The sequence below is a fragment of the Leptinotarsa decemlineata genome, unplaced genomic scaffold, assembly GCF_025532065.1.
Source record: "Leptinotarsa decemlineata unplaced genomic scaffold, Ldec_3_MD MMD2_tig00026358_RagTag_RagTag, whole genome shotgun sequence".
In the NCBI taxonomy this organism is placed as follows: domain Eukaryota; kingdom Metazoa; phylum Arthropoda; class Insecta; order Coleoptera; family Chrysomelidae; genus Leptinotarsa; species Leptinotarsa decemlineata.
Window position 1 is genome coordinate 8,085,559 of NW_027412703.1, and position 15,520 is coordinate 8,101,078.

General features: G+C 32.3%; 2 protein-coding genes and 1 pseudogene across 2 annotated transcripts; 1 reads left to right on the forward strand and 2 right to left on the reverse strand.

Annotated features, from left to right (window-relative positions):
* Positions 1-2,218: 2,218 nt before the first annotated feature.
* Positions 2,219-10,895, reverse strand: LOC141486611 (glutaredoxin-like). Its single transcript, XM_074184845.1, has 4 exons — positions 10,627-10,895; positions 10,092-10,209; positions 5,693-5,797; positions 2,219-2,402 (listed from the first exon to the last, which is right to left on the reverse strand). The coding sequence occupies exons 1-4, from the start codon at positions 10,701-10,703 to the stop codon at positions 2,304-2,306; spliced, it is 399 nt and encodes a 132-aa protein (XP_074040946.1). The 5' UTR covers positions 10,704-10,895; the 3' UTR covers positions 2,219-2,303.
* On the reverse strand, positions 5,774-8,209 carry LOC141486610 (short-chain specific acyl-CoA dehydrogenase, mitochondrial pseudogene; annotated as a pseudogene).
* A 1,119-nt stretch (positions 10,896-12,014) lies between the features above and the next one.
* LOC141486609 (uncharacterized) lies at positions 12,015-15,215 on the forward strand. Its single transcript, XM_074184844.1, has 2 exons — positions 12,015-13,432; positions 13,485-15,215. Exons 1-2 carry the CDS (start codon positions 12,272-12,274, stop codon positions 13,653-13,655), a joined length of 1,332 nt encoding a protein of 443 aa, XP_074040945.1. The 5' UTR covers positions 12,015-12,271; the 3' UTR covers positions 13,656-15,215.
* Positions 15,216-15,520: the final 305 nt, after the last annotated feature.

Sequence of the window (15,520 nt, forward strand, 5' to 3'; positions counted from 1 at the left end):
TGGTTACAACATAATGTTCGCAGATGACACTACCATATCAGTGTCTGGTAACACAATAAATGAGTTAGAATACAATATACACTTAGTCATGGACGCTATGGTTTCTTGGTGTGACAGAAACCAACTGAAACTGAATGCAAATAAAAGAATTCACTTGGGTTTCTCCTTGAGAAAGACATTGAATCTTAATAACATCCAACTATCTGATACAGCCAAACTCCTAGGTATGTACTTAGATAAAACCCTGTCTTGGGAGCCTCACATTGATTATGTGTGTAAAAAATTGAATCAGGCAATATTTGCAATACGCCAGCTCATAGAGTTGCTAGACTTAGATGGTATCAAGACGGTCTATTATTCTTTGGCCTATACTCACATGGCTCAAAATATACTAATGTGGGGTACTTCTGCTGGTGTTAGACGTGTATTTATTCTACAAAAAAGAATCGTGAGAATCATATTTGACATTGCACCAATATATAGCTGTAGAGCTTTATTTTCAAAATATAAATATTAACTTTACCCTGTATCTATATTTATAAAGCTCTGCTTCATGTGAGATACAACATAATTCATTTCAATCATGAGTTAGTCACTCATAATTATGCAACACGAACTAAACACTTTTGATCATCCCAAAACACAAAACTTTGACATTCAAGGAATCTCTTAGGTATAACGATATCATATTTTTTAATTAATTGCCACAGGATGTCAAGGACCTACACTTAGTAAGTTTCAAGAACCATATCACAAAATTATTTACGAACGGGGGTTATTATAGCTTAGATGAGTTCCTGCAAAGGGATGTCTTATAAGAGTAGCTAATAGCTAAACTTCGCCTATTATGTAATATTAAATACTGAATAAAGTTGATTATTATTATTATTATATAACTTGTTTTCACTGCTTTTCCTTCCTATTTTTATGTTAAACCTTTTAATTGTATATAATTATATTATGTTTTTTTATAATAATTTGTCTATGATTTTTGTATAGTACCTGTTTTATTTGATAGGAATATATTTATTTATTGTTATTTTTATTATTGACATGTCTATTATCATAATGATCTGAAAGATGAATAAATACAACAACATAAAAGTATTCAAGAGGCTTATAATCAATATTATAGTAGATCTAGAACCTTACTCTATCAAAGACTATTTAGAAGAATAGATAGTCTTACGAAGCGAACCTGCAAAGAGAATAAGACACAAACGTTTTTTTAAACCACTTCATTTATTTCAATATTTTAATTTATACAAATGCTTTTATAATTTCAACCCATACAAATAATTTTCTTCCAGTTCCCAGATTGATTCAATCAATCTTACCTGACACTACGTTCTTTAATTTTGATCACTGTGAGATGCTCTTAACTTCACTGTGATTCTCATTCCCGAAAATAAAGCTATATTCTATTCTATTCAAATTAAATTCAATTCGCTACTGTGAATGATTTTCATGTAATGTAACTGCAACATTCCATTTTCTTTATGTTGTTACCTTTGCACTTTATATATACTAATTAATTATAATTAGTTATAATTAATTAGTATATATTATAACTGTAATTATACCTGTATTAATTATAGTAATTAATACAGTTTATTGTATGATTTTCACTATAAAAGGTTATACTATATACTACTATACTATATAATAGCTTCCTCAAGTTTACGTTTGAGGAAGTTAATTTTATAATGAAACACGTATCGCGGTTTTTGTAAAAATCATATAATAAATTGTTTTAATATGGATTTTCATCAAGTATCGGCCAGTTCTATTCAATTAGTGAATTCTTGTTGACTTGCACAACAAATCAATAACAAGGATGAAATTATTAGGATATATTCCATGTGTTAATATAATTTTCTGAAAACTGGTGAATGGAACGTTAAAATACTAACGAACACTTTTGTTTTGCTAACTTTCGGACCACCAACAACATGCTTTCAAGAACTTCCCTTTTTCAAAGTATTAAAAGGTCAAATATCTCCATACGGATTTTTTTCTCAGAAAAAGTTTAACAGTCGGCGCCATTCATATCCTTCAATAAATGGTATAATGTATGAAATTAGTAGAAACACTTCATTTGCTTAGTATTCTCATATCAGTAGTTTTTCAGAAATGGAATAAAAAATCTGGAAATTAGAGACCAGTCAAGTTGACATTTTTAGGAACCTTTGAAATGTTTAGAACAAAGAAAAAGATATACAACGATATATTAAAATTTAATAGGCATTTCAAAGACATTACAGCATAAATTCCAAAGTATAATTTTTTTCACTTGACACTATTCAAGCTGCCACAATTCTCTGCAATTCTCCACTTTCATATAGTGCCTTGACATCTGTTCCGCCACCAAGACAAACTTCGTTAACAAAAACCCTTGGCACCTGAAAAAATATTTTCATAATGTAGCTGCTTTAAATCTAAATAAAATAATTCTGCATAGTAAGTCCTCTTTTTAACTCATGAATAGAGCAAGATATCGAATGAAGTATTCATTAGATTGTCTTGTCCTGTATGGATTAACTTGCCCACGAAGTAGAAAGTGCTCTATATTTTTTTACGTGTAATAAGCAACATTAAATATAGATAGAATTTCCAATTCTCTAAAGTGATTTCTATATGAAGTGATGTTAATTTCAATATGTTTCACAAAACGATATTCTACCAAACTAAAACACCATTAGAGTCTAGAACTTCTTCAGCAGAGCATACCATAAGGAAAAATACTGTGGATACACACAGTAAAAAGAGAGTAACACATCAATACTACAACTGTCTCTTAATTGTGGGATATCATAGTTTTTACCCAAGAGACTTTTAGTTTCAAATGATTTTTTCAGGAGATATGGGGGTGTCTGGGCCAAATGTTTTTTCATTGGTTTTTAGCAGTAAACTATAATCAGCTGAGTTTTGGTTGGTTTCCGGGTTTTGCCGTGGTCTTCTTTGATTACAATCTCCAAACGTTTCAACTGCAAAGTACTATTTTGACCTATCAACTGAAACTAGTTTCAGTTGATACGTTAACTGATACTGTTTCAGGGTCTGTCAGGGTCGCATTGAAAAAGAGAGACCAATAATCTTTGTATCAATACCAAGCCATTCATAACTTCCAAATGACTTTTGAGAATTTGTAGCTACCCATAATATTCTGTTCAGAAAATGAGGATATCAACAAGAATTAACTAATAAAAATATTGTATTAAAAAAGTCATAGATGATTTTCACGAGAAACATGATAAGCGATAATTTCTTTTTTGAAGTAAGTCATGAAATACATGAATGTGAATGTCAAGTTAATTGTCACACACAAAATAAAAGTTATTCAAATCGTTGAGCGATTTTAAGGGAAAAACATGAATTTTTCCAATGACGAAAAAGTGGATATGCTTTTGGTATATTCGAGATGTTTGAGGAATGCTACCAAATCTCTGGCAATGTATCAGGAATTGTATTCTGAACGACAACCTAATCATAGATATTTTCAACGAATCGAAAATACTTTACGGAATTATGGATCTTTTGAAAAACCCTCCGAAAGAAAATGTACGGTTACTGAATGTGGTGGCGATAATGAAGTCGGCGTTTTAGGTGAGTTCAAAGAAGATTCACAATAATGATGAAGTGACATTAATTTGATTTAGGATTTATGGAAAATAAAAAAATTGAGAACAAGGAAGTATCTCTCTGAGAGAGATTGCTCATAGTTCGGCCATATCCACTACGTCTGTACGGAAAATTTTGAAGAAAAATAACTTTAAACCTTATCGAGTCAGGAAAGTTCATCATTTGCGTTTAACGGACTTCAACAGGAGAAAAGTTTTTTGTAGATGGCGCATTAGAACATTTCGCCAGCATAATGAAATTTGTAAAAAAATGTGTGGTGTGATGAAAGTACATTTACCAATAACGGATGGTTCAACAGGAATATACATTATCACTAGCGACAAGAAAATGAATATTTACATTGAGTCACTAATTTCCAAGAGAGCTATGGTGTTAACGTATGGCTTGATGTTCTTGACACCTCATCAGGGACTCTAATTGAGTTTCTAGAAGATGTCACTTAGCCTAACGAAAAAATATGATTATTTCCAACACGACGGAGCTCCACCACATCGCAAGATAATGTGCAGAGATTTACTCAATACAACTATGCCAGGAAGATGGATAGGAAATAATGGTCCTATTGAATGGCCACCACGTTCACCGGACCTCTCTCTTCTAGATTTTTCGTTGTGAGGCTTCATAAAAGATCAAGTATTCAGAACAAATTTTGAAAATATTGAAGAATTGAAAGATTCAATAAGGAGTGCCTGCATCGCTATCCCTCCACAGATTTTAGAGAACTGCCACAAGCACACTATTTCTAGAGCAAGTATTTGTTTAAGAAATGATGGAAGACAATTTGAACATTTGATGCGATATCGCGTGAGACGGTAACTTGAAAAATGTAACATGAGACATTCCATTATGGTGTTCATTTTCTATTATTTATTATTTCGATACTTTTCTTTCGCAACTGTCTTTTTTTCAATATGATGTATTAACGATACTGTTAACTATGTATTACAACAATAGTTTGATATTTGATTTCTCACTCAATAAATAAAGTTAAATGATAGAATATTGATGATGTGGTTTCGGGAAAAAACCTCGAGAAATAGATATGTTGTGATATGTCAACGAATTTGTAATTATAATAACTACGAAAATGTATAAAAAATACAGGTCCGTATTCAAAAGAATATATTGATGATTGAATTCAATGAACAAAACGTTGTATTGAAAAATAAGTCCATCCAGAATATAAAGCACATGTTCTTTGTCATTTTTTGATATTATTGAAAATGGAGGCGGTAGAGCAAAAAAATAAAAATACCAGTGTGTTGCATTCCTAAATAGGCAACTTTTGTTCCATTTAACCGTCCTTGTAGGATCTACCGTTTCCGACCTAGCAATAGTGGTATCAGCTAAAAAATACGGCCTGGATAATGAGATGTTTGTTAATTTCGAAATTACTACTTTGAACTCGAAATTCCAATTTGAATCTCGAGTTTAAAGTTATAATTTTGAAATTACGAGATTTAAATTGAATTTTGAGATTGAAGTCGAAAATTAAGAGTTTCACATCTGTAATTTCCATAAAAAAATTAATGAAAAACTGTTGCCCTTCTGTGCTTCCGTAAAACATAGTCATAGTTACACAGTTATGTAAAGTTATTAAATGTATTTATTACTAAATATAAAAATAAACTACATTAAAAAAATATTATTGAGTAAAGTTCAGTTCATTTAATATTTAAAATGCTCAAAAAATTATTAAATATTATTTTTACCGCCTAACACTAAAAACGATAGATATATTTCCAAAAGGAGCAAACAGGAAAAACTCAAATAACGATAATCAATCACTGCACTGAAATTGTAGCTATATAATAGGAAACATCAAATAATCATTTGTGATTTTGATGATACTGTAACTGGACTGGCCTAAGTTAGAAAAGTAACCTCAATATTTCAGTGTTTCATAAAAGAATAGAGGCGTTCTTTCAGATCCTACAGTACATTAATACAGAATGCACAATCCTACGGTGTTTCGTTTTATATCATTTCAATTATCTATAGAGTGGTTTTACCTGCACTACGGAAAATGATGAAACTTTTTAGACCTTACCGTTCTAGAACCAGTCATTTGCCCTAGGATAGATTGTATTTCACTTCCATCTTCTCTATTGTCCAACAAAACTTCCGTATATTTTGCCTTGATATTATCGAAAACCTAGGGACAAAAACATCGATAAGCTATACAGTATTGAGAAAAAATAATCACACAAATCTTGACAAATATTTTGATGATATCAGATCAGAATAACGGAGTAAGAAGTTTCATCATGAATTAAAATTAAAAAGAAGGAAGAAAAGCAAAAAATTAAAATCATACTTTCTCTATAATTTTTTTAACTCTGGACCATCATATATTGGTTCCCTTCATTTACTACTAACTGAAAATAGTTTTAATTCTAATACGATGACAATAATTTGTGAAAGTTGATTTGTTTTTTAAATGATATAGTTGGTGTCAATGAATATATTTGACAGTTGCAACTTCTAGAGTATTAGATGTTCCAAAATGAGATTTGGTATAGATGAATGATATGCAAGGAGGAGAGTTTTCACATACTTTTCACTGTCCAATCACTTCCAGTTTCAACGGAGTGATTACAGTTTTGAATTTTTAAATGAAACATATTCTACTCTGTTCAAAAAATAAAGTGAATTTAAATTTTTCTAAAAAAATTTTTATTCATTCATCAATTTTTATTTTGTCCCCTTCAAAGTAGTCCCCCTCAGATATAATACACTTGTGCCAGCGTTTTTTCCAATCCTCGAAGAAGTTCTGATATGCACTTTTTTTGGGTATATTCTTGAGGTCTCTCAGCGACTTGGTTTTCATATCATCAATCGTCGCAAAACGTCGCCCTTTCATGGGTCTCTTCAATCTTGAGAACAGGAAATGTCGCAGGGGTGCAAATCAGGTGAATACGGTGGCCGAGGCATGATTACAATGTTGTTTTTGGGCAAAAAATTATGAACAAGCAGGAGTATTATCGTGATGCAAAAGACATGACTTGTTTTTCCACAATATCGGATGTTTTCTTCGTATTGCTTCTCGAAAGCGGCGCAAAACTTCAAGATACTCTTTATTGTAGAAGTAATATATTTGAGTTCACAGTACAATATAAGACACTTTTCTATAAAAATAATCAGTCAGTCTGAAATACAGTGTAAATATAAAAATTGTCAGGAAAAACGGTTACTCAAAAACAAGCCGAAACACCTTGAAAATAATTAATTGATACCCAATTCCTTAATCAAATTTTCTGCAATAACCAGCCTCTGAATCTCAGAGGTTCCTTCATAGATTTCAGTAATCCTCGCATCTCTATAATGGCGTTCAGCCGGCATATCAGACACATACCCCATCCCGCCCAAAATCTGTATACACTGATGACTGAGGAACGTGGCGGCTTTGCTAGCAGCCAACTTTGCAATCGCAGCTTCTTTGGTGTACGGTTTCTTGTTGTCCTTCAGCCAAGCCGCCCTCCAGGTCAGCAACCTGGCAGACTCCAGTTGGCGAGCCATGTCTGCTAACTTGTTCTGGATAGTCTGCAACTTGGTGAGGGGCTTCCCGAATGCCAGACGCTTGGAAGCATACTCCGCAGCTACTTCCAGAGAAGCCTGGGCAATGCCTAGAGCTTGGCTGGCTATACCTATTCTACCTGCATCGAGAGTCATCATGGCGATCTTGAATCCAAATCCAGGCTCTCCCAAAATGTTTTCCTTGGGCACTCTGCAACTATCGAATATCAAATTACATGTTGAGGATCCTCTTATGCCTAGCTTGTCTTCCTTTTTTCCTAGTTCCAGGCCTTCTATTGGTTTGGGTACAATAATTGACTGTATGACCATATGGCAAGAACTCCTGAATTCACTACGCCTCAATAATTGAAGAAAACAGTGAGCAAAAGCTCGACTTTTGATCAAACTTGGCATTCTTATTTTGATATTAGCTCTTTCATTCGGACGATTAGACTTTTGTTTCATGTCATACCCGTATACCCGTGATTCGTCACAAGTTATGACCCTTTCAAGCAAATTTGGATCCCTGTTGACGTCTTTCAACAATTTCTGAGAGTTTCTCATGCACCGGGTTTTTCAGTCAAAATTCTCAGCAACTTTCCTAATAGTGATTCGACAATTCTCCATAACAATTTTCTTCACTATCTCAACATTTTCATGTGTTGTTGATGTGCTAGGGCGCCCAAGGTGCCATTCACATCTTCTCAACCTTCTGTGGAAAGCTTGTACCATTTGTGAACTTTTTTCAGACTGAGTACAATCACCGTATGTCACTGTCAATATTTCAAGTGTTTTTGAGCACTTAATTCATTTTTTTATACAAAATTTAATGCAAATTCTTTGATCCATTTTTTCGATAGCATAGCAATGGACATGCCTGCAAAATCTGAATATTCACCTTATTTTTTCAACAGCCCACGTATACTTCAAAAGTATTTGGAGAAGTAGAAAGCCAAAACCATTCCAAAAAGGTAATAGTATTCTTGTGTAAACAGCCGATAATTCAATTCCAATCCATCCTCAAAACTGAGTGAGATTGTGAAATTTCTTGGTCTACACATATATATATATATATATATATATATATATATATATATATATATATATATATATATATATATACCAGTCTAACGTGAGAGACTTATAATAAAGTTGATCAAACAACATTCAACATTCAATACAGTTAAATAAGGCAACCTGCAAATTCAGTCTAAAAATGTAGTGTTACATTTGTGTGAATTCTAAATTAACATTTCGACTGTTGTGCTGGGAAATCGTTATATTTATGAATGATTTATGCAAATCTGAATTAGCAGAGAATCAATTTATAACTATATATTCTGATGATACAAGCCTTCTGGCACGGGGAGAAACATATCCGGAGATAATGGTAAACCGTTGTAACATTTTTCAGAAAACAAAAAACTGGTTGAAAACAAATGTTAGTATTGAACGAGTCGAAAACCAAAGTGGAATTGGAATAATCAATTACAAACATTATAAAGACTCTTGTCGAACAGTTTTCAAGAATAAAAACATCATGACTGTATATGCTCTGTATATTTTTGAATGTTTGATGTATTTGTTTAAAAATAGAGAACTTTTTAATCTAAATGCTACAGAACATGAATATAACACTAGGAGGCATGACCTCATTTATCCATATAATACATTAAATTACATAGGTATCATACTTACTGAAAAATCTCCCTATTATATGGCAATGAAATTTTACAAGTTACCAGTACTTGTTAGACATCTGCTAGTAGCAATCAATTTAAAAGAAAAACATCAAAAAGATACTTGTAGATCTAGAACCCTATTGTGTTGAGGATTTTTCAAAACATCAGTTTTATAATTGTGTGTCACGTCATTTTATTATATGTTGTAATTATTTTTTATACAAATAATTGTGGCATTTTCTAAAATAAACATTATTATTATTATTATCTGTACTAATATTGAATGTGTATTGATTTTGTACATATTGTCAAAAGCATGTGCAATATCAGAAGTATGTTTAATTCCTGACATGCCGTGTCCATATTTGTTAATGGAGGTATATTAACATATACATGAACTTTTAGAGACACTGACAAACTTAACAGGTTGCATAGGAAGCAAAAATTATTTTTAAATTTTCAAAAAGTCACATGCTCTCATTGATTTCTTAATGGCCAAACAGGACTTGCCTTTCAAGGAAAGAGAACTGGGCTATGAATTTGATTTTTTTTTGTAAAAATGTTCTTCAACATTTGCACCATTGAAAACTCAGACTAAAAAAGGATAGTTTTCAAGTTCTTTCATAAACCATAATACGACTGAGTAGAAGCCCAACCATCCGGAGTGTTAAAAGATGGCAAACATTTTCAATACACCTACCAACATAACCAAAGTAATAAAAAATTCATTTCTTTTATTATGACATATAATTATTACTTCACAAGGATACTCGAGTAATTTTTTGGACAAAATTAATATATAGAAAATAGTTATACAGAAAAATATCAATTGATAAATAACTGGGTTATTTACCTGTACAAAAACGAGGGTTGTTCTTAGATACAGTCCTTAATTATTAGTGTTGCTTTTAAAAGGTAGAGAGCTTTTCATAATTCATATGAAAAAGTAACTCCATTAAATTTTGAAAAGGAATTTCAGATACGACATTCTTTTGTAATTGTCTTGTTGAAAATTTGTCAGGCACTAAATATATACAAACAAAAAACAATTTTATTGCAACATCAGAAACATACGGGAAATTGAATTCTCACAAATATTTGTATTCTGATGTGATGTCTGTATTATACAAGATAAGGTTTAAAAAGGTTTTCTACAACATATTCTCAACAATCATGCTACAATCATACAAGATAGCTACATAAGAAATTGTTTAAAAAATTATCTGACACATCGCAATGTGATAAACCTACCTTTTTTGCCATTACACAATAGGGGCATGTCGACTTAGAGAAAATTACAATTTTATCACTTTTGATGAGGTCCTTCACTAAAATCGCTTTGGGAGATGACAGATCCACCATTTTTGAACTGAAAATGCCCATTATTAATCAAAAATATACAAAAATTTAACTAAGAAAATTGGAACGACTGAATGGAGCCTAGACTTAAGAAGTGACAAACTTAAAAGTAAATTAATGATAGATCAATGGATCTAGACTAGACTAGAAAATAAATTTATGAAGTCCGGAGTAACTCTTACAGAATTCTTTAAAATCACAAATATTGAGAAATTATAAATTAATAAACTCTCTTCAGACTACTGTCAAAAATTATGACTTTTTTATTTCACTCAACAAAAGGTACGTTCGTTTAATACAAATCTGAGCGATGAATAGCTCCCTTAGCTCGGCAAACGTTCGATAATGCACATCTGTTGTCTTAGTTACATGTATTTACGACGGCGAAGAAAAAATGTGATCGATTAGAATTTGTTGATTTTCTTACCGGCTATAACTCATACCGGAGCAGATTAAAAATTCACTCTTCAGCACTCCTCTATTAAGTGTTTTGAGAGCCAACATTACCTTGATAAAACTGGAATCGGTTTTAAGCCTTCAGTTTTGTTTTTTTTTTAATGATTCTACATATATTTGTAAATTCGGGAACTTCAGTGATTTTTGATAATGATGAGTTTTAAAGAAAAAATTATATGACATGATGAATTGGAAAAATCAACAAGTTTCCGAATTCTTATGAAATCATTAGTTTTTGCAAAACACCGATTCTACGATCGGGAAATTGATGACTGATTGGCGCTGCCACCTACATAGTACTTTAACTATTGAACACAACTGGCAACCTGTAGAATCGTCATACCGCAATCATCGTGAAGATACGACAAGATTGGTTATTGTTATCCTTTTCGTACGCCAGTAAGGGAATTCACTCCATTCTCCGTATTTAGTAGATTAGGTTTTGATGTGGTAAATTTTCGTTATGTGGATACCCGGCGATTTTGAAAAAATTTTTGACTGTACTTACGTATTTTGATGCGTAGATTACGAATCCGAAAGAAAAAAGGGTAAATTTTCGTTATGTGGACACCCGGCGATTTTGAAAAAATTTTTGACTGTACTTACGTATTTTGATGCGTAGATTACGAATCCGAAAGAAAAAAGCGGCGCTCTCCCTTATTTAAAAAGTTACGGCCCTTCAAAGTTCAGAAAAGGGCAACTTTTCAGCCTTCTTTTTCACTAAATAAACTATTTAAAAACACATGCATTTATTCACTAGGTCACCTTTACACCTTATTCCTCCTTCTTTAACACTTTTCACTTCAATAATCAACATTTTTCTTATGAAAAACTTAATTTAAAAACGAATGCTTCTCCTGGTGACATTATTCTATTTTTAGGTTAGTTACTAGTGACATTTCAGAAAAAAGCGGTTGGTATTTGCCGTCGCCTACTATTTCAAATTCGTAATACACCACCAAAAACCAATTTACGATCTAAAGAATGAAGGTAAAAATCATTTGAATTACTTCAGGAATATGGACTGCATCAGTCGTACCAACCATATCATTAACCTTAAAAACGTAAAATACAGTGATATGTAACCAAAAAGCAGCTCCGTACATTTTTTAACATTTTCATAAGAAAAATGTTGATTATTGAAGTGAAAAGTGTTAAAGAAGGAGGAATAAGGTGTAAAGGTGACCTAGTGAATAAATGCTTGTGTTTTTAAATAGTTTATTTAGTGAAAAAGAAGGCTGAAAAGTTGCCCTTTTATGAACTTTGAAGGGCCGTAACTTTTTAAATAAGGGAGAGCGCCGATTTTTTCTTTCGGATTCGTAATCTACGCATCAAAATACGTAAGTACAGTCAAAAATTTTTTCGGGTGTCCTCAAAACGAAAATTTACCAATTTTTCTTCGAAATTGAGAGTTATAAGCAGTGAGTTGAATATCTTGTTGATTTGATATAACGAATTAATTCTACCTTTTTTTCAGAAAGACGAAGGAGCGCGCATTAACGAATGCCTTGGTATCAGTGTACCTGAGAAAAGAAGTCGAAAATAATGCTAAACGCCTACGATTTGCCATCAGTAAGGCAACGAAATATAGAATTGAAGAAAATGCTGATTTTTAGATGAAAGTAAAAAAATTAAAAGAAGATATTCTCAATGCTCCTTCCCATGTGTTTGGCGAACACGCCAAATGCGATGAAATTAATTATTTCAATTGCAACAAGAAAGGCACTAACGTTGTATCCTCAATGCAAGAATGTGGTTTATACAGAGACATCCAGGTTTGCATGAATCGGCTCATTATACATATCGAGAGTTTACTTTACAACATGAACAATAATCTTGCTGAATATTATAACTCGATAGTTTGCAAATTTGTTGGAGGTAAGAGAATAAATTATTCGAAAAAAAAATCCTACCAATCCAGATGTGAAGCTGCTCTTATATCATTCAACAAAGAACCAGAATATTATGGGGTCCTTCATAAAACGATGACAAGAAGCAATAGCCCTAGCATATTTACCAAAAATTATATGGGAAAAATCAGAAAGAGAAACCTGAGATATGCAAACTTGTCCAATGAAAGAAGGAGGCGTCGACAAGAGCTTCGCCAAAAAAAAGGGTTCGCTCTTCCAGATAATGACTACGGCAATATTGTCGAATCCATCCCTTATATGAATGATGATGAGTACATAAGAGAAGAAATTAATTTTCTGAATAAATTAAAAAAATCACAAGAGGAGATCGATGACATTGAGAGGGAAACAAATGACCAGAGCTCTTCCATCTTATGGATGGAAGAAAGACAAAAAAGAATCACTGCATCCAATTTTGGAAAAATTTGTAAAATGAAATCGAACACCCGCACCATCAATACGATTAAGGAATTATTATACAAGAAATTCAAAGGAAACAAGGCGACAGAATATGGAAAATTGAACGAATCGTTTGCGATCGAATATTTTGAATCAAAACATAATGTGAAAGTCAGGAAGAGTGGATTTTTCATTGATAAAACATTTTATTTTTTGGGGGCAAATCCTGATGGATTGGTGAATAATGATGCTATTGTGGAGATAAAGTGTCCTTTCAACATTAAGGATATGTCTCAAGAAGAGAGAATAAGGACGAATAAGATCAAATTTGGCAAAGTTGAGAACCATACATTTGTTCTGAATAGAAAACACAATTATTATTTCCAAGTTCAAGGGCAATTAGCAATAACAAAAAGAGAAAAATGTTTTTTTGTAGTATGGAGTCCAAAAGGTTTCCTTGTAGAAGGGGTAACTATTGATCAATCACTGCCTTTTTCATTTGGCCATGTATTTTTTTCAGATATCCAGAGATAAACACTTCTGGAAAAATGAAATGGTGCTCAAATTGAAGATATTTTATTTCAATTGTCTTCTGCCGAAACTGGTTGATCTGAGAGTGACAAGGGGCTTGGAAATCAGAGAAAATTCTAGAAAACACTTGAGGAAATTACAAAATTATGATACAGAATAAAACAGTTTTATGTTTGATATATTGATATATATTATTATATTATTGATATATGGACTTAAAAAAAAAACCTCAAAATCCACTTTCCATAAATATATTCTATAGATGCCCTATAAACATCCTCAAATCGACACTATTTTGATTTAAAAAAGCTGTGAAAGATTATTGACGACAGAAAGCTGACAAAATTGTATGAATGGAAAACTTTCAAAGAAATGCTTTTGTTCAGATGCACTGATGAAGATTATTTTCTGTTAGATGTGTTAGTTTTTTTATCCTTCTAATAGCAGAAATTTGCCATGCGACCAGTTCAGTTTTAACACAAAATAACTAACCTCGCACATTTAACAAAACATTGTTTCCACTTTAATACATTTGAATAACAGTTGGTACGAGTTATATTGATTACATTCGAGACATAAATCACTTTATCCGCCATCGAATTCTCGAATTTATACATTTAATTCGTAATTTATTCCGATCATAAAAATTCCAAGATACCAATTTTGTACTGAACATTAAAAGAAAAATGTGGGGTTGGATCAGAATATCATGGTGTATGATACATATTGAAAAGTTAAACACCTCGTATTTGAATTTGATAAAAAAAATTAAACATAAATCAGCTCATTAGCAGGGGACTTTTTCATTATTAATATCAATAGCTTTTTTTATTTACAAGAAAGAACCGATTCCTCGATAATTCAGTTTGTTCATTTCTATGTGTCTGTGTCAACGTCTTTTGTTAACTTGTACATGCATTTATATTTTATGTCGATTTCATTTACTTTCAACAATTTTGTACTCGGAGAACCACTCTAAATGAAAGTACTAACCAATGTTGTTTTTCTGTATACTGTTTTTTTAACGATTGTTATTTCACATAATTTATTTTTGTTTTTTCTGAATCCCGTTTGAAAATTTCATTTTAATATGTATATTTTTGTACTTATACTTCAGAGTCCTGAAGATGAAAAAATAAGTTTCGAAACGTCGACTATTTAACGTCTACCTTTCTTCAATATTCCGACCGAATACCCGTCATATCAAAATCATATTCATCGACTGCTATCCTATTCAAACATTACTATAAACTTTGGTATTCATCATCCTCAAATAATAACATTGAAAAACAAACTTTGAAATAAATCGGCCGTACAGTAAGGGCGAATATTCGAGCGCGCCACTGCTATCATCCGTGCTACTGATCTAGAATACGGAAATCTAAATGAATATTGGGTAATTGGACAGGAGTGGTGTTGCCAATGTTAATCAAATACATTATATTCACTCCCACTCTTGATAAATATATGCCTACAAACCTTTGCTGCGCGGGGGGTGGAAGGATTCGGGTCTTTCGAGCAACGCGCTGATGTTTACTCTTTTAAAAACACAGCATTTAATTTGTAGCACTGTATGGTTGAGGATCGACCCGGCACACGTCTATACGGATCCATTTATAGTACAGTCAAAATGTATTTTCTGTTCAAGTTCGCTTATTACATTTTATTGTTTAAAAGCTGTGTTCTCGATTTTAGTAAGTTCATTTTGGTTCATTATTAAAAAGTTCATTTTGGTTCATTATTAAAAAGTTGTCATTCTCTTGTGCCCGTATTCGCCGTATACCAGTAAGCGATGCTTAAGGGGCAAGCTCGTTTAACGCTTCAGTTTTGTATGCACCGTGTGCTCAATCGCCTTCAAGTTCGCTTAAATGTATGCGGCCAAATTCGGTGGCTGTATATGTGAAGCCAAGCTTATGTAGACATCAGAACCTCACTTTTTATTCTTTAGTTTTGGAAATAATGTGTCGTTTTTCTGAAATGTTTCAGTAAACGGACTTGTGAAATTGAAAATCTGTTGTTGCAGAA

What these genes read in the sequence shown, in the direction of transcription:
- LOC141486609 (XM_074184844.1), top strand. Translation starts at nt 12,272, where the DNA reads ATGAAAGTAAAAAAATTAAAAGAAGATATTCTCAATGCTCCTTCCCAT. An exon ending in AAGGTTTCCTTGTAGAAGGG is followed by an intron (nt 13,433 to 13,484) that starts GTAACTATTGAT and finishes TATTTTTTTCAG; the next exon opens with ATATCCAGAGATAAACACTT.
- LOC141486611 (XM_074184845.1), bottom strand. Translation starts at nt 10,703, where the DNA reads ATGTTGGCTCTCAAAACACTTAATAGAGGAGTGCTGAAGAGTGAATTT. An exon ending in TCCGGTATGAGTTATAGCCG is followed by an intron (nt 10,210 to 10,626) that starts GTAAGAAAATCA and finishes GGGCATTTTCAG; the next exon opens with TTCAAAAATGGTGGATCTGT. An exon ending in ATTGTGTAATGGCAAAAAAG is followed by an intron (nt 5,798 to 10,091) that starts GTAGGTTTATCA and finishes TTTTGTCCCTAG; the next exon opens with GTTTTCGATAATATCAAGGC.